The sequence below is a fragment of the Sinocyclocheilus grahami genome, unplaced genomic scaffold (genome assembly GCF_001515645.1).
Source record: "Sinocyclocheilus grahami isolate Dianchi unplaced genomic scaffold, SAMN03320097.WGS_v1.1 scaffold745.1, whole genome shotgun sequence".
NCBI classification, from domain to species: domain Eukaryota; kingdom Metazoa; phylum Chordata; class Actinopteri; order Cypriniformes; family Cyprinidae; genus Sinocyclocheilus; species Sinocyclocheilus grahami.
Window position 1 is genome coordinate 159,113 of NW_015505924.1, and position 17,334 is coordinate 176,446.

At 35.6% G+C, this 17,334-nt stretch overlaps 1 protein-coding gene across 2 annotated transcripts in view; it reads left to right on the top strand.

Annotated features, from left to right (window-relative positions):
• The window catches only part of LOC107560830 (uncharacterized protein C5orf42-like), a 34,923-nt gene that overhangs the window by 13,178 nt on the left and 4,411 nt on the right, over window positions 1-17,334 (top strand). The window contains exons 9-25 of one of the 2 annotated variants that reach the window (XM_016245098.1): window positions 322-472; window positions 1,558-1,842; window positions 3,426-3,917; window positions 4,765-4,913; window positions 5,790-5,859; window positions 6,194-6,242; window positions 6,948-7,076; window positions 7,148-7,219; window positions 8,267-8,382; window positions 8,492-8,681; window positions 8,930-9,150; window positions 10,630-10,711; window positions 10,796-10,924; window positions 15,406-15,441; window positions 15,625-15,658; window positions 15,741-15,872; window positions 17,137-17,296. In XM_016245098.1, coding sequence (XP_016100584.1) covers window positions 322-472; window positions 1,558-1,842; window positions 3,426-3,917; window positions 4,765-4,913; window positions 5,790-5,859; window positions 6,194-6,242; window positions 6,948-7,076; window positions 7,148-7,219; window positions 8,267-8,382; window positions 8,492-8,681; window positions 8,930-9,150; window positions 10,630-10,711; window positions 10,796-10,924; window positions 15,406-15,441; window positions 15,625-15,658; window positions 15,741-15,872; window positions 17,137-17,296 — 2,497 coding nt within the window. Of the gene's footprint in view, window positions 1-321; window positions 473-1,557; window positions 1,843-3,425; window positions 3,918-4,764; window positions 4,914-5,789; window positions 5,860-6,193; window positions 6,243-6,947; window positions 7,077-7,147; window positions 7,220-8,266; window positions 8,392-8,491; window positions 8,682-8,929; window positions 9,151-10,629; window positions 10,712-10,795; window positions 10,925-15,405; window positions 15,442-15,624; window positions 15,659-15,740; window positions 15,873-17,136; window positions 17,297-17,334 lie in introns of both variants that reach the window. The other variant, XM_016245099.1, reaches the window with a different exon arrangement.

Below are 17,334 nucleotides of genomic sequence, written 5' to 3' on the forward strand. Positions count from 1 at the left end.
GATAATCGTCGTTAATAATCGCAATTACAATTTCGAGGGAATAATCGACAATTATGATTTTTGTCATAATCGTGCAGCCCTAGTCGGAGCTCTTAATTTTGAACTCTGTGCACTAGATAGAATAATTGAACTTTAAAATGTACACTGTTTTCATTTTCCCCCCAATTCTTAATTTGCCTTTTTATCTTTTCAAATATCGCGATAAATACCATATTGTGGACTTCATATCGCAATAATATCGTATCGTGAGATTCTGATATATCGTTACATCCCTACTCTCAGCGTGTTTCTCTGAAAGCATCTGTGCTGCTTTCCTTTCAGACCTGAGCTCGCAGCTTCAGTCGGCGTTCAGCGGACAGACACAGCGTCATTACCCATGAGACCCGGCGCTGAAGCACCTCTCGGTGAACCCCAAACACAGACAGACCCCGTCAGACAGCTGCTCCAGGACGAGCTCTTCAGACTAGTGCAGGTGCGTCTGAGCCTCTTCATCACATCCCTGTTTAATAAACACATGCAGGACTCTGTGAAACTACGGAGGACAGTTTTGAGTATTTTATGTTAAATGCATCAATCTGCTGCACTTTGAGAGACCCATCTGTCACATTTGTAGTGTTCAAATTGAAGGTAAAAGTGGACTCAGACGTCTTTTTCTTTGTGATATACATTCACAATTTAAATAAGTAAATATTTCATAATACTTTAAAGTAGGAAAATAATAATACTTTGTTCTTAATTTCAAATTTTGTGTTATATACATATATATATATTCATTTAGAAATAATAATAATAGTACTACTAATAATTTATCAATATAAATAATTATTAATAATACTATTTGATACATAATTTATTTAATGGTAATTTTTATTTGTAAATAATGATTACATTTGTATATATTATCTATAACATTTATAATAAGTATTATTATTATTATTATTGTTATTAAATAAATAAAAAGATGTTAAAGAGAATTGTTTGACATATGCTTTGCCAAAATAATGGCACAAAACACAATGTTAGAGACCATTTATGTTATTTATTTTTGTCAATAACATTTATTCATCTATAATATATTTATTAATTTAGCAATAATAACACTGTATCAATATGATTGATTTATTAATGAATATTGTATATGTATTAATAATGTTTGAAAATGATTTAATAAATAATATTTTTTTGTTTAATAATATTTGCATTTTTACTTCTCAGTACTTATTTATTTATTAATAATAAATATGTATTTGTCAAAAATGATTAATTGCAATTATTTATCAATAATCAATTTATTAAATATATTTATAATATAATTATTTGATTTTATATCATTTTTAATAATAATTAATAAAAGAGGTGTTTGTTTGACATCAATCATTAGCACAAAAAACAACACTGGAGATGTTTTATCTAATTGTGATAAATGGTTCATTATGTAACTGGCGGGACAGATTAAATCTTTCTGGGCCGCCAGAGTCCAGGTAATTATTAGGAAACACTGATATGAATGATTCAGTGCCCAAACATTTACAGTTTGCTGTTTTCCTTCTGTTTCAGCTGCAGCAGATCAACTTCATGAGTCTCATGCAGGTTGTTGGAGCGTCTTTCTCAAACCTGCCGCTGTCTCGAGCCAACGTGCTTCAGTCCACTGCGATACCTGCACAGCAGCAGTCTCAGCCCGTCTCTCTTACCCAGAATGCCCAGCTCACTGTGTGTGATGATACCAGCCTCCCAACACGAGCCACCGGACCGGAAAGGGTTAACAACACCCAGGATTTACGTCCTGTGAATGTGAATCCACGTAATGAGAGGGAACCGAGAAACCCGACCCGCAAACCTCAGGTAATATTAGTAATTATAGAAATAATATTGGTGTTATGTTAGTATTAATTACTTGGTAAAAATTGTATTTATTAATATTTTTGAATGTTGTTTTTCTATTTTCATATTTTATTTAGTTTTATTTTAATTTATTTTTATAGTTTTAATTTTAATTTTCTAATTATCTTTATTTTTTATTTCGTTTCTTACATTTATATTAGACTTTATTTCTGCTTTATTTCAACTAACGAAAATTATTTGTAATAGTTATGTATCTATTTTACAAATGAATGTATTTTGGACATATAAGCTATAAGAATATATGCTCAAAATTCACAAAAATATTTGAAAACAGAAAATGTGAATTATCTATTGAGAAAGCTGTCCGTACATTTTGAAACGACCCTTTAAAACTATTTAAATGGTATTAAAATGCTTATTTTACTTCTTTTATGACCTTTTTATATTAGACTTTATTTCTGCTTTATTTCAACTAACGAAAATTATTTGTAATATGTATCTATTTTACAAATGAATGTATTTTGGACATATAAGCTATAAGAATATATACTCAAAATTCACAAAAATATTTGAAAACAGAAAATGTGAATTATCTATTGAGAAAGCTGTCCATACATTTTGAAACGACCCTTTAAAACTATTTAAATGGTATTAAAATGCTTATTTTACTTCTTTTATGACCTTTGTAATCTGTTTACTTTAATTTTACTGTTTTAAATGAACTTGTAATAACCAATCAAAAGAATAGGAATTGTTGGTAGATGCCAATAATAATAAAAAAAAAATCTAATTGAAAAATAATCTATTTATCAATATTTTTGTATTCACTGATCATATATTTATTAATAATAATATATAATAAATTATTTATTCATCAATATCATTTATTTAATAATAATAATAACAACTACTTAACTATTTATTTAAATATTAAATATATTTTTTATGTAATAATACTTATGTGTCATATTTATTTATATTTATCAATAATAATAAATTATTATTTGTCATTAATGGTTATTTGCTATTATTTGTCAGTATTTATCAATATATTATTTTAAAATGTATGTATTTATTGATTGAATATTTATTTATTTGCAAGTAGTCCTATCATAAGCAGGAAATTGTACACTTAGCCATATGTGACCCTGGACCACAAAACCAGTCATAAGGGTCAATTTTTCTAAACTGAGATATATACATCATCTAAAAGCTGAATAAATACGCTCTTCATTGATGTATGGTTTGTTAGGATAGGGCAATATTTGGCTGAGATGCAACTATTTGAAAATCTGGAATCTGAGGGTGCAAAAAATCTAAATATTGAGAAAATCATCTTTAAAGTTGTTCAAATGAAGTTCTTAGCAATGCATATTACTAATCAAAAATTAAGTTTTGATATATTTACAGTAGGAGATTTACAAAATATCTTCTTGGAACATGATCTTTACTTAATATCCTAATGATTTTTGGCATAAAAGAAAAATCAATAATTTTGACCCATACAATGTATTGTTGGCTATTGCTACAAATATACCCCAGCGACTATGTAATGACTGATATTAGAGTTGAATCTCTCACAGGAAGTCCAGCAGTTGAGCATCCGCTCAGACTGGCCGGAGGACGGCAGGAGTTTGATCCCGACGTCTCGGGGGCTTCTGAGCACCGCTGATAATCAGGCGTCTCTGCCGGCGTCCTCTGAAGCTCCAGTGACACACGGACTCAGACTCCTGCAGCTGCCGCCTCCTCCCGCTCCTCCAGACCTCACTTCATCTCATGCAAACCTCGCCCCCGCTCAGTCTGACCCCCCCTGTCTCCGGAGAGCAGCGTCAGCATCCGCGGCTCCTCCGTCTCTCCTTCAGACGCGCCGCTGTAGCGCTCCGATGAGTCGAGGAGCTCAGGGAGCGCTGCGTTTGCCTCCTGCTCCTGCTCTTCCTCTGCTGCGCTTTCACCCAGATACCCAGCGGCCCGTGACACTGCCTCGTATCCCACAATCCACCACGGCAAAACAGCCCAGTCTAGACCACTATCCCAGAATTCAGCTGCTGCACAGAGAGCCGGATCCACCCGCCGCTGTGAGTCTCCATTTACACCAACAACATTAGATTAACTAATCAGATTGTTATGGAAATACTTTTGCTATAATAGTTTGATTGCATCATATAATAATTGCTGTTAATAGTGTTCATCGTCTGTTTGATTACGTCTTTAATTGATTTTTACAGGGATTAAAGTTTTCAGTTCATAAAGAGAGTCACTTGCTTCATTCCTGAATGAATCAGCCGTTCGAACGAATCAATTGAATGAATGATTCAGTGATAAAATCAGTGACTTGCCGCCACCTGCTGGCAGATTTAGTTTCATTTTTAGCATATGATTTCAGATATTTAAATTATTTCATATTTCTGTATTTAAAATTTTATAGTTAAAACATTAAACATTGAATACAGAAATATTAAATAATTTAAATAACTGAAATTATACGCTAAAAATACGCTAAGACTGTTCTTTCCATTCTTTATTTAAGGTTAAATGTATCCTTATAAATATATATGATTTCAAAAACACTTTAACACATAATATAAAAATAGGAATATCAATAATAGTGTGATTAAACATTAAATAATTAATTTTCATCTAAAAACACTATATAGATACATGTTCCTTTTGAAAAATGTTCCTTTTGACTCGACAATAAGACAACACACAACTGCAGCTGAAGTTTTTGCTGATTTAGTAGCATAACAGGCATAATTACACGTCACTGTACTATTCATATTTATAAGTGTGACACATTCAGTGATGTGAGTCTGCATTAATCTGCGCACTTGGTTAGTGATTGTCAGAAGAAGAGCTGTGATGCACGTGAGATTTTGATCAAACCACATTGATTTTGTGGTGCGTTCATGTGTGTTTGTGCAGGTTCAGCGCTTCAGCACAGCTCCGGTACGAACAGCTCGTCTCATCCCGCCGCAGGAGCTGTTGAGGTGGGCCACTGAGACCAAACTACAGCTCTTAAAGACCGACCCTGTCCCGGAGAACAACAGCACAAGCAGCCCATCCATCAAGAGGTGACGCGGCTGCAAACCACACACCTGACCGCATGCAGACCCTGGACCACAAAACCAGTCTTAAGTGTCCATTTCTTGAAATTGAGATTTATGCATCATCTGAAAGCTGAATAAATAAGCTCTCCATTGATGTATGGCTTGTTAGGATCGGACAATTGCTGTTGGTTTGGTAATGTAAATGTTAAACATCTGAATTTATTGAAAGGCATTGAGATTATCGGCATTAAGCAGACTGGGTTATTAAATAGTTTTGAACGGTTTGTTTTAACAGAAAGCTATTCTTGCAGATTGTACTCATCCACTGTTCCATGAGTTTAAAATACGGTATAGTATGCCTGAACTAAAAAGCAATCTGTACAGACATTGTTTTATTCCCAAAGCTGCAAGGCTTTTAAATCTGTGAGGGATTGTCAGAGTGTTGTGGTGTTATTTGTTTTGTTTGTGTGTTTTGTATGATGTTTACCAATTTTATGCTGCACCAATAATCGCCCTTTGGGCGTATAATAAATTTGAACCTTGAATATTTGGCTGAGATACAACTATTTGAAAATCTGGAATCTGAGGGTGCAAAAAAATCTAAATATTGAGAAAATCATCTTTAAAGTTGTCCAAATGAAGTTCTTAGCAATGCATATTACTAATCAAACATTAAGTTTTGATATATTTACGGTAGGACATTTACAAAATATCTTCATGGAACATGATCTTTACTTAATATCCTAATGATTTTTGGCATAAAAGAGAAATGTATAATTGTGACCCATACAATGTATTGTTGGCTATTGCTACAAATATACCCCAGCGACTTAACACTGCTTTTGTGCTCCAGGGACACAAATGAGGTTTTTAAAAATATTCTGGCTTTGTGTCCCTCAGACGGAAGAGGAGAGAGGAGAAGATTGCAGTCACTTTCAGACCAGAGGACTCCATCATTCCTCCGGAGGAGGTACAGACGTCTCTGGATCCCAAAACTGTGTTTATGTATTTTTGATGAACTATTCCTTTAAGTCAGTGGTCACCAACCTTTTTAGGCCCAAGATCCCTGACCTCGGCCTTTATGAAAGACGAGATCTACCTATTGAAGAATTGATAGAAAAAGACATCCCAGATTGTACTTCAAATTTGAGGCCTTTTACTTAGTATTTTAATTAGTGCTGCGCCGATCATAGCTGATTCAGATTTTCTTTTCTTTCAACCCGATGGACGGGTTGGCGACCGCTGCTTTAAGTCATGCACAGTATAATAGCAAAGTCGATCCTCTTGTCTTTTGTTGTGTTCAGCCTGCAGAAGATGTGCCAGATCAGAACGACGCTTACACCTTTCCTTTAGGTGAGAAATATGTGTCTGACAGTGCTATTTTAGCCTTATTTATATTCCTTAATATTGTCAATCAGCTTTTAATTTGATATTTTCACTTTTAATACTAGTTTTACCAATTTAGTTTGTTTTTTATTATTATTAATTTTATATTTCTGTTTAGCTTTAATTTGTTTTTAACATTTGTCATTTTCAATTAGGTTTTTATGTCCTTCATGTAATATTTATATATTTTTAAAGCTTTATTTAAATTACCAAAAGTGGCTTTATTATTCATTCATTCTGTGAAATTATGCAAAATACTGTTTCATAGCCAGTAAAAATATTTATGGCCAGTAAATGTTTATACATGCTATTAGAAAATGTCGAATAAGTTAATTGTTTACTCTTACGTCTTATATATTTAATTGCTCATTGTTTGTGTAAGTGATATTTTGGATTAACTTTTATTTTTATATTTCATTTTAACATGAGTCATTTTATGTTCTGTAATTTTTATTAGTTTTAGTTTTTAAAAACATTTCAAGTTTAGTTTAAGCTACATTTCTAATTTTTAAGTTAGGGCTATTTTTTTGCTAGTTATTTTTTATGTATTTTAAGCATTATTTCAGTTACCGAAAGCAGCTTTTACTAGTTTTAGTTAACTGCTTCCCGAACTCTGCCTGTCTTCCTCATGTTCTTCAGATGTAGATGAAATGTACTTGTCTTTCTGCTCAGGCTGCTTTGACTCTGAGTTGTCGGGACAGCGGTTGTTGGATAAGGCTTGCGTCACCTCGGCTGAGCTGCATGCCTTCGCCTCGACGCAGAAGAGAGCTCCTGAAATCCAGGACGCCTGTACAAACACTGGTATGTGGTCCGATCGCTGAGATCACACACTTTAACGTCACTGATGTAACTTCTGCCTCTGTTTCCTCCAGAACCGTCTCGACCCGTCACAGATGAAGCCGTTTCCGTCCAGCTTCCTTCATCTCCCAGCATGCCATCTGCTCGTGAGTTCATGAGATGAATCTGGGTCCAAAATGAGCACTTGAGATGCGTCAAAATTAAAATTTAGGCTAGTAAATATACTTTCAATAACATAACTTTTTTTAAACATTGTTGCATTAGAAAGTTTTTTTTTCTTTTTCTATAAGCGTCGTAAGCAAATTAAATGAAAGAAATAAAGATGGTCTCTACTAAAGAAAAAAATCTGCGTAAATTTGGCATAATTTCCCAGAATAAATAAACCTAAAAATCACACACACACACACACACATATATAGTTCATTTATTTTTGCTGGAAAATAGTATGCAAAATATTATCATTAAAGAAAACTAAAATTAGGACTACAACAAATTCTATAAAAGCAAAAAAAAAAAAAAAAATCTCAAATTTTCTTGTAATAACATAGATGTTAACTAAAATATTATTTTAATTATTTAATTACAAATTGTTTATATTATTTAAATTTGAATTACTGAAAAAACTGAAGCTGAAATAAAAATAAGAGCTATATAGACATTAAAAAATAAAAATAATAAAAACAACAAATTTACTAAAACTTGATACATGATAAATGGAACATGATAAACAAATAAAAAAATATTAATAAATACTATAATATAAATGAAACTTAAATTAGGACTGCAACAAATTCCATTAAAGCAAAAAAAAAACATTTTGTTACTTGTAATTAAATAGATGTTAACTAAAATATTATTTTAATTATTTAATGATTTTTTAAAAATATTATTTAAATGTGAAGTACTGAAAAAACTGAAACTGAAATAAAAATAAGAGCTATATAGACATTAAAAATTATAAAAACAACAAATTTACTAAAACTTTAAATTTAAATGAAAATGGAACATGATAAACAAATAAAAAGTATTAATAAATACTATAATATCAATGATACTAAAATAGCACCGATTCATACTATCGGATGATGAAAAAAATCAGTGACAGAAAATCATGGAGAATAAAAGAATATTTTGTGTCATTTACATTATTATGCAGCTCATTGTTTGTGTATGTCTGATGTGTTTCTCCACAGCTGGAGGAGGGCTGATAGATGTTGCTCCTGTCGTTCCTCCAGATGTTTTCTTGAATCTTCGCTACTCTAAAGAAACATCATTAGATCCGGAGAACAGAAGCCCTGCAGAGTCTGACGTAGGTCTTGTAGAGAAACGCTGCAATAAAAACCATATTCGATTCTAATAATGCTTGAACGGTTGCAGACTGAGTTTGGGTCGTCTGACTCGTCTCTCTGTTATTGTAGAGTCCAGAGGGACGACGGTTCATCAACGTGATCGATCTGACAGACGACTCTCTGCTTCAGAGTCTGCCCTCATCGGCTCAGCTCCACCTACTAGCGGCGTCTGTCGTAAACCCCGCCCACAAACCTGACTTAAGCCCCGCCCCTAACATCACTGAGCACTTCACTGAGAATCTGGCTGGAGGGAATCCAGGTACACAGTGCAGAGATTGCCAAATGGTTTTGACGATTGGTTAAGGATTGAATGAATGACAAATTTCGACTTATGACTGGTTTTGTGCTCCAGGGCCACATTTGGTTAACGACCAGTGCAGATCTCAAAATGGTCAAATATCAGTCGACAGAAATATTACTCTGTTGTTAGTGATTATAACAACCTGCCAGTCAGACCATCCTGAATCTAGTTCCCTATCTAAACTGACTGCTCTGGTCTTCCTGCAGGCCCCTCAGTAGTGTGCGTGTCTCCTGAAGCCGTTCTCGGTGGAGACCCCGTGACTCTGAGCGTCCTGACGGGTGTTAGGTCGCCGCCTCCGCGCGCTCTGGACCGGATGCTGCTGTCCAGGAGTCAGATCTCAGCACGGCTCTCAGAGATGGACGCTCAGCTGCTCAGACTGCAGAGCATCGCCGATCACATGGACCGAGAGTTCGCCAGCACCAGACTGGTAAGACCTGAAGCTGTGCTGCATGATGGGAAACGCGCTGACTAGGGCTGCACGAGAAGTCGCAATAAACTGTAACCACGGCTTCTTGGGGCTTATTGCTTTTATAAAACGGTTATTCCATATACTTAGTAAGGTTTCACAAAATAAAACTCACAATATATGAATAAAAATAATATTCTTCCACCAAACAATTTAGTTCCTCAGAAACAGTTGTGGTTGCAACACACAGAAGTAAACAAAGGTGTATGTTACTTTGTAGAGTCATTTAGAACAGCTTCGAACGTGGCTCAGCCAATCAGAACCAAGGACCGGAACTCTCCGTTTTATAAGGTATGTTAATCTGAGTTTTTGTCCTAACTAGCCACGACGGCAAAACGCAGAATTTCAAATTTAGAAACGGTTTCTATTTCCGCGGCTGGAATAACAACATGACAGTAGATAATCTCAGGTGATTATGCGCTTTATTCAAAGTTAAACGTGTCTAATATGAGTTTAAATATAATTTTGCGTGACCTTATAGCCGTACTGAAAGCAACAACAGTTCTCAGATCTTGAAAATAAATTAAAGCAAAGATGTCCGTTAAAACTGTGAACTCACTGCGAACCAACCGAGTCTATTCCATGTCAAAGATGGTATCAGTCACTCAGTATGTACATTTACTGAGTATTATCCAATTATCCATTTCGTTGCGAGTGCAGTGCGCTTCCAGAGAGGCTCCGCCCACACACGCTTCTGATTGGCTGTGATATTTGATTGATTCTGTCACGTTTGGTGTGGACACCCAAATTGATTGTCGCTGGAATCTTGTCGTGTATAGTTAGGACACGGTGAAAAGCTGCGACTGTCATGCGCATCTTTCTGTGATCAGTAGTAAATCTCCAATCGAAGGCCAGAGGTCGCTCTCGCGCAGAAGAAATCCGGGAAATGCCTATAGCGGTTGCTGAATAAACAAGATTTAACTGCTTTCATGGATCCAACGTGACTAATAAACATACGACTACAACAATATATGGTTTATCTGAGTTCGTCTTATTATAATGTTTAATATGATAAAGTATATAATAATATTATTCTGTGTAAGAAGCCACATTATCTGACAGAAGGATTTATTTCAAACACTCGACTGACGTTATGAAGTGAGTTTGGAGTAAAAACATGTTATTAAATGTGGTATTTTCACGTGCGTTCTGATGGAGCAGCATTTACTACACAGAGCCGTAGTTCACTGACAAGCTACGCAAAAAAAAAGAATAGCAGACGATATAATCGTGTGATTACGAAATCGCAAAAAAACGACAATGAAACTGTTTGCGTAGCTTCTCAGTGAACTACGGCTCTGTGTAGTAAATGCTGCTCCATCTGAAAGCACACGATGGAGATTTACTGCTGATCACAGAACCGGCTTTACTGACGAGATGCGCATGACTGTCGCATTCGATTAATCGTGCAGCCCTAACTCTGACGGTGCTCTGCTTCAGCTGGTGAACACTATTGAGACACAGAGTCCTTCAGCGATGGAGAAGAAACCTCAGTCCAGCTCTCTCAGAGTCATACAAGAAGGTGAGACGACTTCAGTAGCTTTATATAGAGAAGTATAGTAGAATAAACAAGGCCGCTGAACAGTTCTGCTGAATGTGTGAACAGTGAGGAGCTACTGTCCTTCACCGCATCGGTTTGGAGCGACGACCGACCCAGAGAGAGAAGATGAGGAGGTTTTGTCGTCTTCTGCATTGACCCGAAGTTCAGTCTATCACGAGCGCTTTCCTCCGACAGGTACATAATCATCTCTCCTCACATACGTGCTGCTTCAGACTAGTGGAAAGAAAGCATGCAAAGTACACATGGGGCTGTCAAAAAAAAAATCGAATTTCGAATATTCGTCGAATTTAAAATAAAACTCCACATTTTAGGTGTGCGTCAAGCTTCCTTATCAGTGGCACACGAGATGCGATGACGATGTAGGTGTCATTGCATTTTAATTCGTTTTTTTAGCCTATCCAGTTGAACCCACTAGATGCGGCGCTGCTGCGTTGTTCATTCAAAATGTTGTTTACCTCAAAACTGAAACCAAAAAAAAATTAGACGAGTAAAGAAAACGCGGTACTTGTTAAAAGAATCACCCCTTTATTTAAACATATGAACACAAGAAACCGCTGTTAACAGCTTAATGTAACATTTCCCAGTCCATGACTAGTAAAATAATGGCAACTTTTACTGTCTGTATAATATTGAACATGGTTCTTCTGCGCTGCGTCGTCGTCTTGTTTGACAGGTGTCAGCGTTAATGCACAATACTGCCCCCTGGCAGCTCAACCAGGTACTGGTGCCGGAGTTGGCTATATTTGCAAGTCCTGTTTTCATAAGTGTCCTGTTCATTTGAAATATTATGGTTATCGCCAATACCAGTATATCATCACACCCTAAATTAACACAATGTCGATATTTCACGTGTCTAATATGAGTTTAAATATAATTTTGCGTGACCTTATAGCCGTACTGAAAGCAACAACAGTTCTCAGATCTTGAAAATAAATTAAAGCAAAGATGTCCGTTAAAACTGTGAACTCACTGCGAACCAACCGAGTCTATTCCATGTCAAAGATGGTATCAGTCACTCAGTATGTACATTTACTGAGTATTATCCAATTATCCATTTCGTTGCGAGTGCAGTGCGCTTCCAGAGAGGCTCCGCCCACACACGCTTCTGATTGGCTGTGATATTTGATTGATTCTGTCACGTTTGGTGTGGACACCCAAATTGATTGTCGCTGGAATCTTGTCGTGTATAGTTAGGACACGGTGAAAAGCTGCGACTGTCATGCGCATCTTTCTGTGATCAGTAGTAAATCTCCAATCGAAGGCCAGAGGTCGCTCTCGCGCAGAAGAAATCCGGGAAATGCCTATAGCGGTTGCTGAATAAACAAGATTTAACTGCTTTCATGGATCCAACGTGACTAATAAACATACGACTACAACAATATATGGTTTATCTGAGTTCGTCTTATTATAATGTTTAATATGATAAAGTATATAATAATATTATTCTGTGTAAGAAGCCACATTATCTGACAGAAGGATTTATTTCAAACACTCGACTGACGTTATGAAGTGAGTTTGGAGTAAAAACATGTTATTAAATGTGGTATTTTCACGTGCGTTCTGATGGAGCAGCATTTACTACACAGAGCCGTAGTTCACTGACAAGCTACGCAAAAAAAAAGAATAGCAGACGATATAATCGTGTGATTACGCCACACACGCTTCTGATTGGCTGTGATATTTGATTGATTCTGTCACGTTTGGTGTGGACACCCAAATTGATTGTCGCTGGAATCTTGTCGTGTATAGTTAGGACACGGTGAAAAGCTGCGACTGTCATGCGCATCTTTCTGTGATCAGTAGTAAATCTCCAATCGAAGGCCAGAGGTCGCTCTCGCGCAGAAGAAATCCGGGAAATGCCTATAGCGGTTGCTGAATAAACAAGATTTAACTGCTTTCATTGATCCAACGTGACTAATAAACATACGACTACAACAATATATGGTTTATCTGAGTTCGTCTTATTATAATGTTTAATATGATAAAGTATATAATAATATTATTCTGTGTAAGAAGCCACATTATCTGACAGAAGGATTTATTTCAAACACTCGACTGACGTTATGAAGTGAGTTTGGAGTAAAAACATGTTATTAAATGTGGTATTTTCACGTGCGTTCTGATGGAGCAGCATTTACTACACAGAGCCGTAGTTCACTGAGAAGCTACGCAAACAGTTTCATTGTCGTTTTTTTGCGATTTCGTAATCACACGATTATATCGTCTGCTATTCTTTTTTTTTGCGTAGCTTGTCAGTGAACTACGGCTCTGTGTAGTAAATGCTGCTCCATCTGAAAGCACACGATGGAGATTTACTGCTGATCACAGAACCGGCTTTACTGACGAGATGCGCATGACTGTCGCATTCGATTAATCGTGCAGCCCTAACTCTGACGGTGCTCTGCTTCAGCTGGTGAACACTATTGAGACACAGAGTCCTTCAGCGATGGAGAAGAAACCTCAGTCCAGCTCTCTCAGAGTCATACAAGAAGGTGAGACGACTTCAGTAGCTTTATATAGAGAAGTATAGTAGAATAAACAAGGCCGCTGAACAGTTCTGCTGAATGTGTGAACAGTGAGGAGCTACTGTCCTTCACCGCATCGGTTTGGAGCGACGACCGACCCAGAGAGAGAAGATGAGGAGGTTTTGTCGTCTTCTGCATTGACCCGAAGTTCAGTCTATCACGAGCGCTTTCCTCCGACAGGTACATAATCATCTCTCCTCACATACGTGCTGCTTCAGACTAGTGGAAAGAAAGCATGCAAAGTACACATGGGGCTGTCAAAAAAAAAATCGAATTTCGAATATTCGTCGAATTTAAAATAAAACTCCACATTTTAGGTGTGCGTCAAGCTTCCTTATCAGTGGCACACGAGATGCGATGACGATGTAGGTGTCATTGCATTTTAATTCGTTTTTTTAGCCTATCCAGTTGAACCCACTAGATGCGGCGCTGCTGCGTTGTTCATTCAAAATGTTGTTTACCTCAAAACTGAAACCAAAAAAAAATTAGACGAGTAAAGAAAACGCGGTACTTGTTAAAAGAATCACCCCTTTATTTAAACATATGAACACAAGAAACCGCTGTTAACAGCTTAATGTAACATTTCCCAGTCCATGACTAGTAAAATAATGGCAACTTTTACTGTCTGTATAATATTGAACATGGTTCTTCTGCGCTGCGTCGTCGTCTTGTTTGACAGGTGTCAGCGTTAATGCACAATACTGCCCCCTGGCAGCTCAACCAGGTACTGGTGCCGGAGTTGGCTATATTTGCAAGTCCTGTTTTCATAAGTGTCCTGTTCATTTGAAATATTATGGTTATCGCCAATACCAGTATATCATCACACCCTAAATTAACACAATGTCGATATTTCATGATTCGAATATCACAGTTATCGTCAATACCGGTATATCGTGACACCCCTATACAGTACATATCTTTAAAGAGATTTTTCTCCACTTCTGTTGCACTTGTATAAACCAGACTAATAATTTTATTCCTCTCTATATTCTAAAGGATGTTACTGAAGAGTTTATGTCATTCGCCTGATTTTATTTTTGCAGTTTATCTACTTGCGTCTGTAGATTCAATTAAATGTAAATGTTTTTTTGTTAATTGTTTTTTTAGCCCAATGGTGCTGTTCGGTCATTTTTGTCTTATCTGAAAAAATGTAACGTAAACATGTAAATAATTTTTTTTTTTTTAAATAAATTTTTTTTTTTTTATAATTCTCCGGAATGGTATGAAACTTGATAAGGGATTTGGCACTTGCTAAGTGAACACACATACAAAAATCATGGACATGAATGGTCAAAAATGACCACATTGGAAACGAATGGGAAGCGTTTGGTAGTGCGCCAGAACAAAATTTTACTGAAAGCTCATTTTTTTGAGATATCAACCTCAAATTTGGAACACAACTTTAGATTTCTGGCTTTTTAAATTAAAAATTTTTAATTAGTATTTTTGTGCATTCTTCATAATAATAAGCTTAAACTTTTGTTCACTTCAGCAATAATCTGGCAAGTGTCTTCTTTAAAAAAGAGGCCAAGCTTAAGTCTGCGCTCCAAAGCATTCAAGATTTATGACAGTTTAAGTTGGAAATATAATTTTTATGCTCAAAAAAGTGTTTGACAGGACGGTGGATCATAACTATTCCATTAATTTAGTACCATAAAATCCCCTAAAAATACAAAATGTTTAAATAAAAAAACATTATCCAACTAATATATAGTGCATTCATTTAATTGAAATAAAAAATGCCATGTGAACGACATGTTTCTTGTAATCACACAGCATGTTTGTGCAGTTTTTAAAGTGCTTTATAAATACATTTGAACTGAATTGTATGCTCACTGCATGGCTTTGTGTATTAATCCAGTTTCACTGATAGATAAACTGAGCTGGATGTTGACATCACTGAATTCAATGATGAACTGTCTTTAACTGAAAAATGAGTGTTTACTATTGTCATTTTGCATTATTGACACACTATTTTCCTAATTAATGCTGTTCAGTTGCTTTGACACAATCTGTATTGTTAAAAGCGCTATATAAATAAAGGTGACTTGACTTGATAGTCTGTCGAGTCTTACTGTCGTGTTGTAGGTTCCTCAGGTCCTCACTTTAACATGATCTGCTTGTTTTCAGTGAAACTGGAGCAGCGTGAGCGAGATACTGATCCTGGTGAGTGACCTGTATCTCTCTCTCACACACACACACACACACACACACACACTCACACACTCTCTCACACACACTCTCTCACACACACACTCTCACACACACACACACACACTCTCTCACACACACACACTCACACACTCTCTCACACACACACCGTGTGTGTCTCTGGTTCTGTTCCTGCAGATTTGACAGAGTCTTTGCTTGAGAATCCTGTGAAGTGAGTCTGTAGTATTTGACTCTTTGCCAGTGATTTCTCTGTATTTTTCCGTCGGGATTTCATCCTGTTTTTCTCTCGTCAGGCCGGCGGAGGAGACTCTCGGTGTCAGCGGCCTCAGTGACGTGAAGGACATTCTGTGTGAGTTAATAAGGGATGGTGCTTTATCCCCATCAGCGCTGGATCTGTCCCGATCAGGAACGCTTCATCTGAGCAGGTCAGCTTCACAAATGAGCTCACTAGGATGGTTAAAGCAACCTAATACAGCTTTGTAGTAGTTAGAGCACGTATTATTCCCTCTTTTGGTGTTAGTCAACGTTTCTTTCATCAAAAACAGTCATAGTCGAGTTATTCATGAGCAGTTTTTGCTCAGATGCAATGTTGATTTAGTATGATATTCTACTTTTTATTAATATTTTGTATTAAGTTTATATTTTTCCATTGTCTTTTTAATTTTAGTTAACATTTTATTAGTTTTGTAGTTTTTCTTATATGGTTTTTATTAATTTTGTTTAAGTTTGAGTTATTTTAGTAACCAAAATGAGAAATGTTTCCAATAACTAAAATAAAATATACAAAACTTAAAATTATTTTATTTTGGTTAGTTGCCATTTTATTAATATTTTGAATGAGTTTTTATTTTTCCATTTTCTTTCTAATTTTAGTTAACTTTTTATTGATTTGTTGTTGTTGTTTGTGTGTGTGTGTGTTTAAAAAATTTTTTTTTAATTAATTTATTGTTTAATTTTTAGTATTAGTTATTTTTGTTTGGTTGAAAGCCTAAAATAACTAAAACTAAAAATGAAATAAAAATTCATAAAAACTATATAGACTTTAAAAAAACATACACAGCTAATTAATAAAAGGTTTAATAAAATTAAAAAGAAAATGGACAAATAAACCCTAACTCAAAATATTAATAAAATGTACTGTAGTGATTGTATTAAATTTATTGTTATTTTAAAAATTCATAAAAACTATATAGACTTTAAAAAACACACAGATAATGGATTAAATGTTTAATAAAATTAAAAAGACAATGGAAAAATAAACCCTAACTCAAAATATTAATAAAATATACTGTAATAATTTTACAGTACATACACACACTCTCTCTCTCGCTCTCTCTCTCTCTCTCTCTCTCTCTCTCTCTCACACACACACACACACACACACACAACAAATTATTAAAATGCTAACTAAAATTTAAAAGAAAATGGAAAAATAAAAATTATTTTTTAACAAAAAAATCTCAATTTTAATAAAATAAAATAAAGTATAAGTTTTATTTTATTTCAGTCAGTGAAAATGATTTTAATAGTTTTAGTCACCTGTACTTACCCTGTTTGGATAAAAGAGTCTGACTGATGAACGGTCTGAATCTAAACGATCTGTTATGATTGGCTAAGTAGGTCAGTGAGAGATGCATGACATATTTATTGATTGATTTGATTGGTCTGCGTGTGTGTGGTGGGCGGCAGGTCAGAGGTCAAGCCGAGCGGAGCCATGATGGAGGAGGAGCGCAGGGATCTGAGGATGTGGATGAGGAGGAAACAGAGAGAACGACTGATAGAGTACAGAAAACAGAGAGAAGAGAAGAGAGAGAGAGAGCGCAGACCCTTCATCTCTCCAGTTAAACATGTGAGACGCTGCAGATCAAACCTCTGTCAAACTGTTTG